Source organism: Gouania willdenowi, unplaced genomic scaffold (genome assembly GCF_900634775.1).
Source record: "Gouania willdenowi unplaced genomic scaffold, fGouWil2.1 scaffold_119_arrow_ctg1, whole genome shotgun sequence".
NCBI classification, from domain to species: domain Eukaryota; kingdom Metazoa; phylum Chordata; class Actinopteri; order Blenniiformes; family Gobiesocidae; genus Gouania; species Gouania willdenowi.
In genome coordinates, this window is record NW_021144867.1 from 248469 (window position 1) to 260746 (window position 12278).

General features: G+C 40.5%; 1 protein-coding gene across 3 annotated transcripts in view; it reads left to right on the plus strand.

Annotated features, from left to right (window-relative positions):
- camsap2b (calmodulin regulated spectrin-associated protein family, member 2b) overlaps positions 1–11495 on the plus strand; it is a 47870-nt gene extending 36375 nt beyond the window's left edge. The window contains exons 14-22 of one of the 3 annotated variants that reach the window (XM_028440819.1): positions 706–880; positions 955–1522; positions 1814–1950; positions 3042–3268; positions 3345–3444; positions 5375–5425; positions 6456–6562; positions 8743–8861; positions 9737–11495. In XM_028440819.1, the coding sequence (XP_028296620.1) occupies positions 706–880; positions 955–1522; positions 1814–1950; positions 3042–3268; positions 3345–3444; positions 5375–5425; positions 6456–6562; positions 8743–8861; positions 9737–10036 (1784 nt within the window). In that variant the 3' untranslated portion in view covers positions 10037–11495. The remainder of the gene's footprint in view (positions 1–705; positions 881–954; positions 1523–1813; positions 1951–3041; positions 3269–3344; positions 3445–5374; positions 5426–6455; positions 6563–8742; positions 8862–9736) is intronic. The other 2 variants (XM_028440817.1, XM_028440818.1) reach the window with 2 other exon arrangements.
- Positions 11496–12278: the final 783 nt, after the last annotated feature.

A 12278-nucleotide genomic window follows, 5' to 3' on the forward strand; every position in this document is an offset into this window, starting at 1 on the left:
TTGCTCATGAACTTTGAGGAAAACTGCTGTTAAAGCTTTATTTCTGCCGCTACAGCCACCATTTGTAGCTTAAGATGTTGCTACAATCTTCCTCTTTCTTAGAATTATTATTTTAGTGGGAATGTTTAGCATTCACCCTTTACTCTCGGGGGTAGGCGCTTATAAGCTCTTGCTTCGGTCCACTCCTTTTGAGCAGAACTTTAACTACTCAAATAAACAAATAAACTAAACTAAACTAAACTTTACTTCCACCAGTAGGAGACTTCTATGTGCAGCTTTAGCTCAGTGTGGTCAGAGTTTGCTTCATGCAATTATCATGAGGAACCAGGTTTGAATCTTGCCGTGCACTGACTCTAAATAACTATTTGTTAAATCCTCAGTGACTGAACATAATGTTGTTTAATCCCTGTGAGTACTGCCTACAGATATGTAACCTTTTGGTAATGTGTACAAACAGCCAAAGGACTATTTTTTGCATTCCCACTTGCATTGTCGTAGCGATGCCAATTTGTATAGTTTGTTGTTGTTTTTTTATTTGTTTTGAAACGTAAAAACCAATGAACAACCCAAACACTGATTGAACACACATGAAAATGTGTATTTATTTAAATTTAAATTTATTGATTATTTAAAAGGGACAATGCACATTTATCAACAGACATGCTGTAAATGAGCCAGAGTTCATGAGTGTGTGTGGTTCTACAGGTTATCCGTGTGCAGAGGCGGACCTAGCTGAGTACACGCGCTCCATCGAGCGTCTGAATACGTCTCTGGGCTTCCTGCAGACGGAGATGCAGCGTTTGGCTCAGCAACAGGAGAGGATCATGACTATGAGGGAGCAGCAGAACACACACACCTGGGTCGTCCCATCTCCACACAGGTGTGTCCTCATGTCTCACAGGTGTGAGTCACTGTGAGTCATTGTGAGTAATTTTGTGTGTGCGTGTGTCACAGGCAGCTCCGTGAGCTCCGTAGCAGCAGCGTTAGTGGTCGGGGGTGTGGCCGAGGCTCCGTGGGCTCCCTGTCCCCCGTTCTTACTTCGTCCTCTAGCTCCGCCCATGTCTCAGCCTCCCGCAGTCCAGCCGGGATCAAGCGACGCCCCGCCTCCTTCCATGCCAGGACGCCTCGCACGCCACGCCCCAACGACGTGAAGGTGGCCCCGTTCAGCCGCATGTTGGACACGCCCACCTCAGTGGACAGCCTCCCCAGGCTCAGACGCTTCTCCACCAATCAGAGCCAGAGCAGCGCCTTTGCCTACATGAGCCACCAATCAGAGTGCCAGGATAGCAACGACCAGCAGAAACACTCTGAGAATGCCACCACCACCACCTCCGCTCAGCCTTGGGGTCCTAATGAAGAAGCAGAGAAGGAGACGGAGGATGGAAAACATCCTGTCAGAGCAGACTGGGAGGAGAACAAGGAGCAGCTGGAGGTGGAGGTGGAGCTTTGTGACCTGAAACCTCCAGAGGAAGGAGACGCTGACCTGATGGAGAACAAGATGTGCTGTGGCTTCTTCTACAAGGTGACTTTATATATTCTATGTTTTAAATATTTATATATGTGTTTTGTGGGTTTTTGTTATGTTTTTACTTTCATTTTGTGTGTTTTTGTCTCGTTTTCTGTCTTTTTGTTGTGTTGTGTGTTTATGTTACATTTTTGCTTTTATTTTGTGTATTTTTCTTACGTGTTTCTGTTGTCGTTTTGTATATTCTTCTGTCTTTATGGAGTCGTTTTGTGCTTTTTGCTTTGAGGCCGCCTGCTGTGAAGTGTGATTTTGTCCGATCTAAACATGTGTTAAACACTGATGAAACAGGACGATGTTAAGGCAGAGGAGGACATGGCGGCGAGGAAAGCTGCTCTGCTGGAGAAACGTCTGAGGAGGGAGAAGGAAGCTCAGGAGAGGAAGCAGCAGCAGGAGGTGGAGCAGGAGCAGAAGAAGGAGGCTGCACGGTGCGTCACCAACACGTCACACACACTCACACAGGGGCGTCTGCCTTGTGGGGTTAAGGGTACTGAGTACCCAGGGCCCAACGGGGGGGGCCCTCAGAAGTCTGTTTTTTATTTATGTACGGGTGGGCTCGGCCGGTACACCTGGGGGCTGGTGGGGTGACTTAATGGCGTCCCCTTGGTGCCCTAGATGCCTCGGGATGTGGTCGTCGTCTCTGGGCGGGCTGCTGCCAGTGCTGCTTCTATTCCAGGTTCTTCTGGCTCTGGGCCCGGCGTCTGATGGGCGTGGGCCTTGGCTCCTCTGCTGGGCTCTCTGGGCCCTCCCCTCTGGGGGTTTGGTGCTGGGGTGTGGATGGGGGTGGGGGGTGGATGTTGGAGGGGGCCCTTGGGGTTGGGGGTTGGGGTTGGTGGAGGGGTGCACTGGGTCCTCGGCTCCCTGGGGCTTCCTATGGTGTGTATGTGGGGGGCAGTGGTTGCCTCTCGGCTTGGGATCTTGGGGGCATCTGGGGGGCTGCTCAGTCGAGGGGGTGGTGGCCTGGGGCTCCTTGTCTCTGCTCTTTTTGCTGGCCTGGCTGCATCTTCGGGCCCAGGGCAGCGCTTGGGTTTGCATTAGCGGTTCTTGCACATACATTGGTCTAAGATGCACTGGCACGTCTTGGGCTGTGGGATAAAACTCGTAGTGGGCTTAACTTTAGCCACGTTGATCCCAATTACCACTCACTCCTTCCCTCTGTGCACAGCCACCACCATTATACCTAAGCTTCCCACACAACTACAACATCACATCTCACTCTCACTTTAAAATAATCAACTCTTCCCCACCCTTTCCATTTCCTACCTTGAGTCTCCCTTCCCTGTTCCCTTCCCCCTCACCTAGGTGTAACACTGCCCTCTCTTTTTATATCCTCCCTATAATGAAGTTTCTTACCCTTCTTTGGGGAGGGCTAGTGATGGTCACATTTATGTAATAAAATAAATTCATTTTTATAATTGCAATAACAAAACATGCATTGCTACCTTTAAAATAAATGGTTTTACGTGTAGTTAGTTGTTTTGTGTGTCCCTGCTCTCATACACACACATCTGTCCTCCAGGCTGAAAGCTGAGGAGGAGCAGCAGAAGAAGGAGGAGGAGCGAGCGAGGAGGGAGTACATCAGGCAGGAGTATGTGAGGAAGAAACAGCTGAAGCTGATGGAGGACATGGAGCGTGTGGTGAAGCCACGCTGCAACAGCCTGAAGAAGAAGAACAAACCCCGACCCAAGTCCATCCACAGGGACGTAGTGGAGCCCACCCCTCCTCCTCCTCCTACCAGAGCACCAGGTTAGCTCACCACGCTAATGCTAACGCTCACCATGTGCACACACAAACACCTCTCTCTAACGGCTCTGTCATGCAGGTGTGCGTCCTCGAGGATTCTCCGTCTCCAGCATTTCTCTGGCTTCACTAAACATGGCCGACAACGACAGAGAGCAGTGCGACAACCGCAAGAACAACAGGTAAAAATAAATATATATAGAAATATATATATAGTAAGAACGACAAGTAAAAAAAAGGAAGAACAACAGGTGGGAAGACAGATGCATGCTGGGAAACGTTGTCCTAACCTGGGAAAGCTCTCTCCTCTCTGTTTATTTAATCTCTCTTTGTTAAATCTAAGCTCTTTCTTTCACTCTGAAGATGAGTTGAACTTTTGGTTGCAAAGGGGCAGGAAATTTTGGGTAAATTTCCACAGGAATTTAAGATAGATAGATTGTGAAAATTGAGAATTTAAAAAAATATAAAATTACTCAAAAATTCACAAAATTACTTCAAAAACACACCAAATGTCAAATAAAATACAGAAAATGAGTGACAAAATACAGAAAATGATTTTAAAAAAATACAGAAAGTGACTTCAACCACTCAACAAACATCAAGAAAAATACAGAAAATAAAACCCAAAACACAGAATGATTAAAAAACACAGAAATTTGTGTTGAAGCTTGGGTTGCAAATGGGAAAAAAATGTTTGTGAAATTTCCACAGCAACTTAAAGTCCGTGTAAAGCAGAAATAAATGTGTGTTATGAATTTGTCACACCACAGAAACATGTGTCATTGACCACTCAGCCAAATTTGTTTTAAAAAAAATAGGTCTCAAAATCATGGAAAAACAAGCGCCTCTCTCTGCTCTGAAACGCTGGAGGCGCTGAAACCACGCCCACGCGCGGGAAGGGCGCCGCCTTAATGTACTGTCTATGGGAGAGAGCAGTATGAAAGTGGCTCCAGCATCGATAGTGGTTTTCCAAAAACTCAGATCGAGCCAAACGAGGTGTCAGCAGAAAGGTCTGCTCTGCCCGAGTCCAAATATGTGAATCTCTAGAGTCAGAACTGCACCCGCAAGAGGCAAAACACACAATCACGGTGCAAAAAAGTGCTAATTTCATGGAAAATGTGGCACCAGCGTACACGTTTTTCCCCCAAGTCCGAATATGTGGTTTGTTTTTGGCTAGAGGCCGAATTGCGCCTGCTGGAGGCCGCAAAAGTTTGGTGTGCTTCAGCAGCAGGGTCGGGTTAATGCTCAAGTCTCAAACAAAAAGCGGAATTTTAGTTGGCCCTGCATGAGGCTGCATGGACTCCGCTTTGCGGTTGTCCACCTGAGTATGTTTGAGCCTTAATGATGACTCCGTTACATAACGTGGCTATGATTTCTGACCCGCCCATTAAATCCTTAACACAGAAATTTGAAACAGTTTGTGAAGCCTGTAATTTAATTCTAAATGGTTGACTGGCTTTTTACATGTTTTAAGGAAATACATTTATGACCTATTTCATGTGTTTAGAAGAAAATGGCTGAATTTGCTTTACACGGACATTCAGATTGGTAATTCTTTTCACTTTTCATGGGAATTATTCACTGGAATTAATTCAATTCAACATTATTTATATAGCGCAAATTACAATAGTCATCTCAAATTACTATCAAAATAATAAATTTCATTAATGTTAAATAACTCTGTCATGTCAAACATTGAATTATTATCCATTCAAAATAACATAACATTTTTAAAGTTGAAAACTTTCCAGGCAAATTAAGGGAAACATTTCTAAATTTTAGGATAGCTCTAAACAGGAATGTTAGATATAGTTTGGAAATTTTATTTTAGCATCATCTCTGAAATAGCAGCATCAGTTATTGATTATTAAATAAAAGTGAATATTTTAATATTCTCAAAATGTTGGACCTTTAGTTCCTGTGTAAATTATTCTCTTGTAATAAAGCTTCTTCTTCTTCTTCTTCTTCTTCTTCTTCTTCTTCTTCTTCTTCTTCTTTTTCCTTCTTTTTCCTTCTTCTTTTTCTTCTTCTTTTTCTTTTTTTTTTTCTTCTTTTCTTTTTCTTCTTTTCTTTCTTTTTTTCTTTCTTTTTTTTGCTTACTGCTTTCTGCAGAGGAAACAAAGTCCCTTTTTATTTGAGCTCTCCTAAAGAGAGAAAGGAAAGGTTGGTACTCTGTGAATTACTGATGCAGTCATAAAACATCCCGTCACTCGCCTCCATCTCTGCTGACTCTCTCACAAACACTGATCTGAGTCAACATAGCTGATCTTAGCTGCTTCTTCTTCTGCTGCTGCTACTGCTTCCTGTTTGTGTTTGCATCGCTCACAGACTCACACTGAGGCCGTGCTTGGATGAACACGCTGCACAGCTTCAGCTCTGTCACTGCAGACATGGACAATTGGTGTTATAAGGGCCCTCTGTCTATGTGCGTGCAGCACAAATTGACTTAAAATACACACAAAATTACAGAAAAAAAACAAAAATTATTCCAAAAATACAACATAACAGAAAATGACAGAAAATTACTGAAAACACACAATATCGCTAAAGGGATAAGGAAAATTACTAAAATATGCAAAGTGACTTCAAAAACACACCAAACATGATGAAAAATAGATTAAATAACCCCAAAAACACACAGAATGACAAAAAAATGAACAAAATGACAACACAAATACAAAATAACAGAAAAATACACACAAAATGACTCATTATGAAAACAAAAGTTCACAAAATGTCAAGAAAAATACATAAAATAACACTCAAAGCCTAAAAATTAAAAAAAAAAATACACACAATTATTAAACAATACACAAAAATGACTCAAAAATAGACAAAATTACTAAAGAAATAAGGAAATGATTCAAAATGACACACCAAACTTCAACAATGTGTCAGAATGTCATAAAAATATTTTAAAAATACTCAGAAAAATAAACAAAATGACAACAGATAAACACAAATGACTGTAAAAACAAACAGTTCCTTTATTGTTTCCTGTGTTAATGCTCTGAATCTGATTGATCATTATTCTGTTCATATGAATGTTGATCATGTGACCCTCAGATCAGATACAATCACATGTTTGAGGCCCCGCCCCTTGTGATAACAGTTGTCCATCTCTGTGTTAGTGTGATGTGTTACGAGCGAGTGTGTGTTGTGTTGTTCTGACAGTGTGTGTTTTGTTCTTCAGACCAGGCTCCACAGAGGGATTCTCATCGTGTCCTTCAGCAGGAAGTGGAAACGGAGAAAAGGACTGGGACAACGAGTCCTCCACCTCCTCCAACACTGACTACACAGGTGTGTATACACACACACACACACACACACTACACACTACACAGCTTATACAGACAAAAAACAATGAAAACATTACAGCAGAATTGAGCAACAGGTGGCCTGCGGGCCACTCCAGGGCCACTGTCTGATGCTGTGAGGCCCAGAAAGTAGTGACTGCAAACACACATATGGCCTTTAGGTCTATGTGCTACCCTCGTCCTATTGTGCTTCTATGGAAATGTGCAGCAGTCAACGTATTGTAGAGATTAAAGCATGCGCCTCAGCGGGGCTCGTGCAGAGACGTGTCTGGTTGTCCGCCCAGATCCGCAGCATGTCCAGGTACAGTGTGGCGTAAGAGACATCCTTCCTTATTTGAAATTGCCTTTTTACTTCATCATATTTTTTTCGCTTCTGTACAATTTCTTTAGATAGGTCTTGTCTGAAGCATATGCGCTGGCCCTGCCATTTGACACTTCCTTTCTGAAGAGCAGCTTGCAGCACCGTGTCCCTCACGCTGAATCGGAGGAATTTGACCAGTATGTTCCGACTGTACCTTGCTTCTGGGCTGAGCTTTGTCCCACACCTGTGGAATCAATATCCAAATCAAGTCCTTCTTTCAGCAATGTAGCCACAAATCCATTCATGTCTCTTTTCTTGAGTTTTCCAAAACCCCAACTACACGAACATTGTTGCGGCGCCTTGCGTCCCTCCAAGTAAGTCATCCTCTCCTGAAGGTGTGCCACTTTTCTTCAGTTACCGTTTCCTCCCTTACGTTGTATCCGTCTTCCAGGGTAGAGATGCGGGTTTCAGTCTCTGTAATCCTATGCCCAAGCTGCTGGACGGTGGTTTGAAGGGAGTCGATGCCCTTTTTCATTCCACCTATATCAGTCACGATTCCCTGCAGCATGGACTTGATGCTAGCTAGTTCTGTAGCTGTGTCAAACTGGGTATCTCTTAGGGATGTAACGTTTAATCGTAAGGCAGTTAAAAATCGATTCATAGGTATCACGATTCATGAAAATTTAATCGCAGTACTTTTTTTCTCCCTCTGCTGGTCCAAACAAATATCTGCCCTACATACAGTGAAATGACTGTTTTTTTAAGTCCATTTGTTAAGGCACAAAATACATTTTCAGTTGCACTTTTAAAAAGAAAAAGAACTATTATGCAGTTTTGTATTGTTTACTATAGAATCAGAATTTAAATGAATAGGCTTCTTCTTCATTTGTATTATTCCTTTTTTTATTTCATTCAAGATTTATTTTTAGTTAAATTGCATTGTTTTGAATAGTTTATCAAGGGATTCTTTTGACAATGAAAAATAAAAGGAAAACAGTACAGTTTTTTATAGTTTTTTTCCCCACCAAAAAATAAAGGAATATTTTTCAGTCATCATTTGTCTCCAGTCCCATTTTGTAAAAAAAATCGAGAGAGAATCTTATCGTGAACCCAGTATCATGAATCAAATCGTATCGGGAGTTAAGTGAATCGTTACATTCCTAGTATCTCTTTCTCCTCTCTCTTTTTCCTTCGCGTAGACTGTCCAATCCCATTGCATTATCACAAGTTGTTTCATTTGTTGTTACGCTTGCAAACGGGTATGCATGGATGAGGTACTGTATGTTACTCATAGCTCATCCATGAGTAGCATAGAGCATAGTTCTGTGTTTAGCTCTGCAGAGCTAACTCCACCATGCCGGACGTCGTCCGACGTGACTCACACTTCATGATGCATTGATTCTGAGAAATATATGAGTGTAAAAAGTGTAACAACAAGCCCCGGTCTCCCCTAGATTTCAGACCCCTCCATAATTTCTAAGTGGGAGAAATTGCAAAATTGCAGAGTATTCAAATACTGTAACAACAAATAAGGTTTGACCAAAGTGCTGCACAATAAAACATAAAAACCCAGATGTACAATAATATAAAATACCAGTATTTAAGAGAACATTTCTAGTAAAAATAAGACATCAACTCATGCAGTGTTAAAAGCCACAGCAAATAGATGTTTTTTTAAAAGAGATTTAAAAATGAGAATAAAAGAAGCGTCTCTTATTGTTAACGGTAGCTCGTTCCATACAAAATAAAATAGATGTATTTTTTGCAACCTGGTACCAAATGATTGCGATTGTGATTGTGTTGAAGTTTTCTCTGCAAACTGATGAAGGTTCTTTGGTTCTGCTGTGGTTCTGTGCCCACAGGCCCTAAGCTGTATAAAGAACCCAGTGCAAAGTCCAACAAACACATCATCCAGAACGCTCTGACCCACTGCTGCCTCGCTGGGAAAGTCAACGAGGGCCAGAAAAACAAGATCCTCAACGTACGGTTCCTCTGCTAACAAACATCTTCCTCTGTGTTTGTTTAAAGGGATTCTCCACTGTTTTTACAAATGTGGCCTAAAACCTGAGGTTTGGTAGTAGACTATGAAGCAGAGAAGAAGAGTAAAGGTCCCTTAGGAGAGCTCTTCTTCTACTGTTTTTATCCTTTTTTTGGAAACAAACAAAAGAGGTTTACATCAACATCTTTACCTTTTCCTGTTTTCCAAAAAGCAGCACAAGTTGTCATTTTGACTGAAAAAGCTGCTAAATGATCTATAAATTACTACTAAATAATCTAAAAAGCTACTAAATAATCTAAAAAGCTACTAAATGATTTAAAAAAAAAAGCTGCTAAATGATCTAAAAAGCTACTAAATAATCTAAAAAGCTTCTAAATAATCTAAAAAGCTACTAAATAATCTAAAAAAAGCTACTAAATAATCTAAAAAAAACTGCTAAATGATCTTAAAGCTGCTAAATGATCTAAAAGCTGCTAAATAATCTAAAAAAAGCTGCTAAATGATTAAAAAAAGGTACTAAATAATCTAAAAAGCTGCTAAATTATCTAAAAAACTGCTAAATGAGCTCAAATCAGGCTGAATGCTTCACTTCAATAGAAAACAATGGGATATTTACAGGCAATGGGGCCGTATGACATCATCAATCACGTGATTTCAAGATGGAGGAACACAGGCTCTGGAACTGTAAAGTAGTCCCATTTTAAAAGGTAATAAAACCTATGTAATGTGTTTTGTTAGACATAAATGTACTAATAAGAACATTTAGAAGATTTTAGACCACATTTGTAAAAATAGTGAAGGATCCCTCTAAAGTTGTGGTGAAATAAAAACAAATGTTCTGTTTTCATCCTCGACAGGAAATGGAGAAGTCTGAGGCCAACAACTTCCTGATTCTGTTCCGTGACGCGGGTTGCCAGTTCAGGTCTGTCTACACCTACTGCCCAGAGAGTGAGGAGATGGTGCGACTGGTCGGTATCGGCCCTAAAAACATCACGGCCAGGATGATTGACACCTTGTACAAGTACAACTCAGACAGGAAGCAGTTCAGCCGCATCCCCGCCAAGACCATGTCAGCCAGCGTGGACGCCATCACCATCCACAGCCACCTGTGGACCAGTAAGAAACAGGCCACACCCCCCAATAAGAACAACAAGTAGCTCACCATCCACAGCCACCTGTGGACCAGTAAGAAACAGGCCACTCCCCCAAATAAGAACAACAAGTAGCTCACCATGATTCACCTTTGGTTTGTCTTTGGTCGTCATGACGACGTGTGTGCACACATCCGTGATCAGACGTGTGTGATCAGAGGCGCCGTTTGATCAACAAGGCGTTAGCGACTAATTGTGGCTGCTGCTGCTTCTTCTTCTTCTTCTTCTTCTTCTTCTTCTTCTTCTTCTTCTTCTTCTTCTTCTTCTTCCTGTGACTGAGACAGAGTGTCTGTGTGCTGACGTGCCGAGAAAAACAAACTCCGCCTTAAATTTATTTCGTCCACCAAACGACTCGCAGACGTTCAAAGATACGCCTTTAACTTATTGTGGTGTTTTTATTGCTTTTCAAACTCTGTGGACTCCATGGACGACCTATACCAGGGGTGTCAAAGTCATTTTAGTTTAGGGGCCAAAGACGGACCAGTTTGACCTTAAGTGGGCCACAGATTTTTTGCACCAAAACGAGTCATTTACACATTATTGTTTTGTAGTTTCCACTTCTACTTACACATAAAATACAAATTATGTAAGAAACTGATAATATCCAAGCAATAATGCACAGAATTGTCAGAAAAATACACAAAATGACTCCAAAAACACAAAATTACAGAAATTTTTACAAAACACAACAAAAATACACAAAATGACAACTCATGATTCACTAAACAACAAAAATGCACAGAATTGTCATAACAATATACAAAATGACAATAAAACACTCAAAATTACAGAAAATTTGACTGAGCACAACAAAGATATATATCATTGTGGCGTCTTCTTCTTCTTCTTCTTTTTTACCCCATGACTGAGACAGCTGCATGGTGTCTGTGTGCTGACGTGCCAAGAAGAGCGAGTATTAAACAAACTCAGATGATCAAACAAACTCCGCCTCTAATTTATTTCATCCACCGAAAGACTCGCAGACGTTCAAAGAAACGCCTTTAACTTATTGTTGTGTTTTTATTACGCTGTCGTCGTCACTCGTGCAGATTAACAACTGTCGCACTTTTCACCAACAAACACACACACAAGGTCACATGTGGCTGTAATTAAATGAAGCTCATGACTCCGCCCACTGGCGTTTACTGGCGTTAAGTTTCCTCCCACTGCAGGACTTTACTTTGACCGTGTGTTACGTTGTGTGATCATTGTGTGTGTCAACACTGTACAGATATATTTTTGGCATATAGAAGTATTTTTTGTAACCTTGACAGTGGGATGTGTGTGTGTGTGTGTGCGCTGAGCTAGGAAGTGTGGGAAGGATCGAAGTGTGAAAACCGGAAAAGTCTGAATATTTTTATCAAGTCATTTTGTCACAAAATAATATGATCAATTACTCATTTATTGTTGTTTTTGTTTTGTTTTTTATTAATTAATTTCAGCTTTATTAAAATGCAAGCTATCAATAAAACCATTTGTGTGTGCGTGTGTGTGTACACAAAATGACTCCAAAGAACACACAAAATTACAAGAAAATATACAAATTGACTCTAAAAAACACATGCATTACAGAAAAATATACAAAACACTCAAAATAGTATAAAAAAATATGCAAAATGACAAGAAAATACTGAAAATAATAGAAAAATGCAAAAAAAACAACCTAAATACAGAAAATGACTCCAAAAAAGCACAAAATTACAGAGAATTATACAAAATACGCAAAATGACTCATGTCTCACTAAACAACAAAATAACAGAACATATAAAAAATGAAAGTACAACACTCAAAATACTAGAAAAATACACAAAATGACAACAAAACAAATAAGTAGAAAGGATGCCCGAAACAGCAGAAAAAAACACGACAAAATTACACAAAATGACTCACAAAACAACAAAATTGCGCAGAATTGTCGGAACAATATAGAAACAACAAAAACACAAATTAAGAGAAAAATATACAAATGACAAAAATATTACAATACCCACAAAATAGTACAAGAACGCACAAAACAGCAGCAAAAAATAAATAAAATGAGAGAGAAATATAAAAATTACAACAAAAATGTAGAAAATGATATCCAAAATGGCTCATGAGTCATGACACGTATAAAAGATCAACAACAAATTGAGAGGGAAAACTCAAAAAATAGTACAAAATGACAGAAATACAAAAAATGACTCCAAAAAATGCACAAGATTAAAAAAACTATACAAAATGGCAACAAAAATACAATAACTCCAA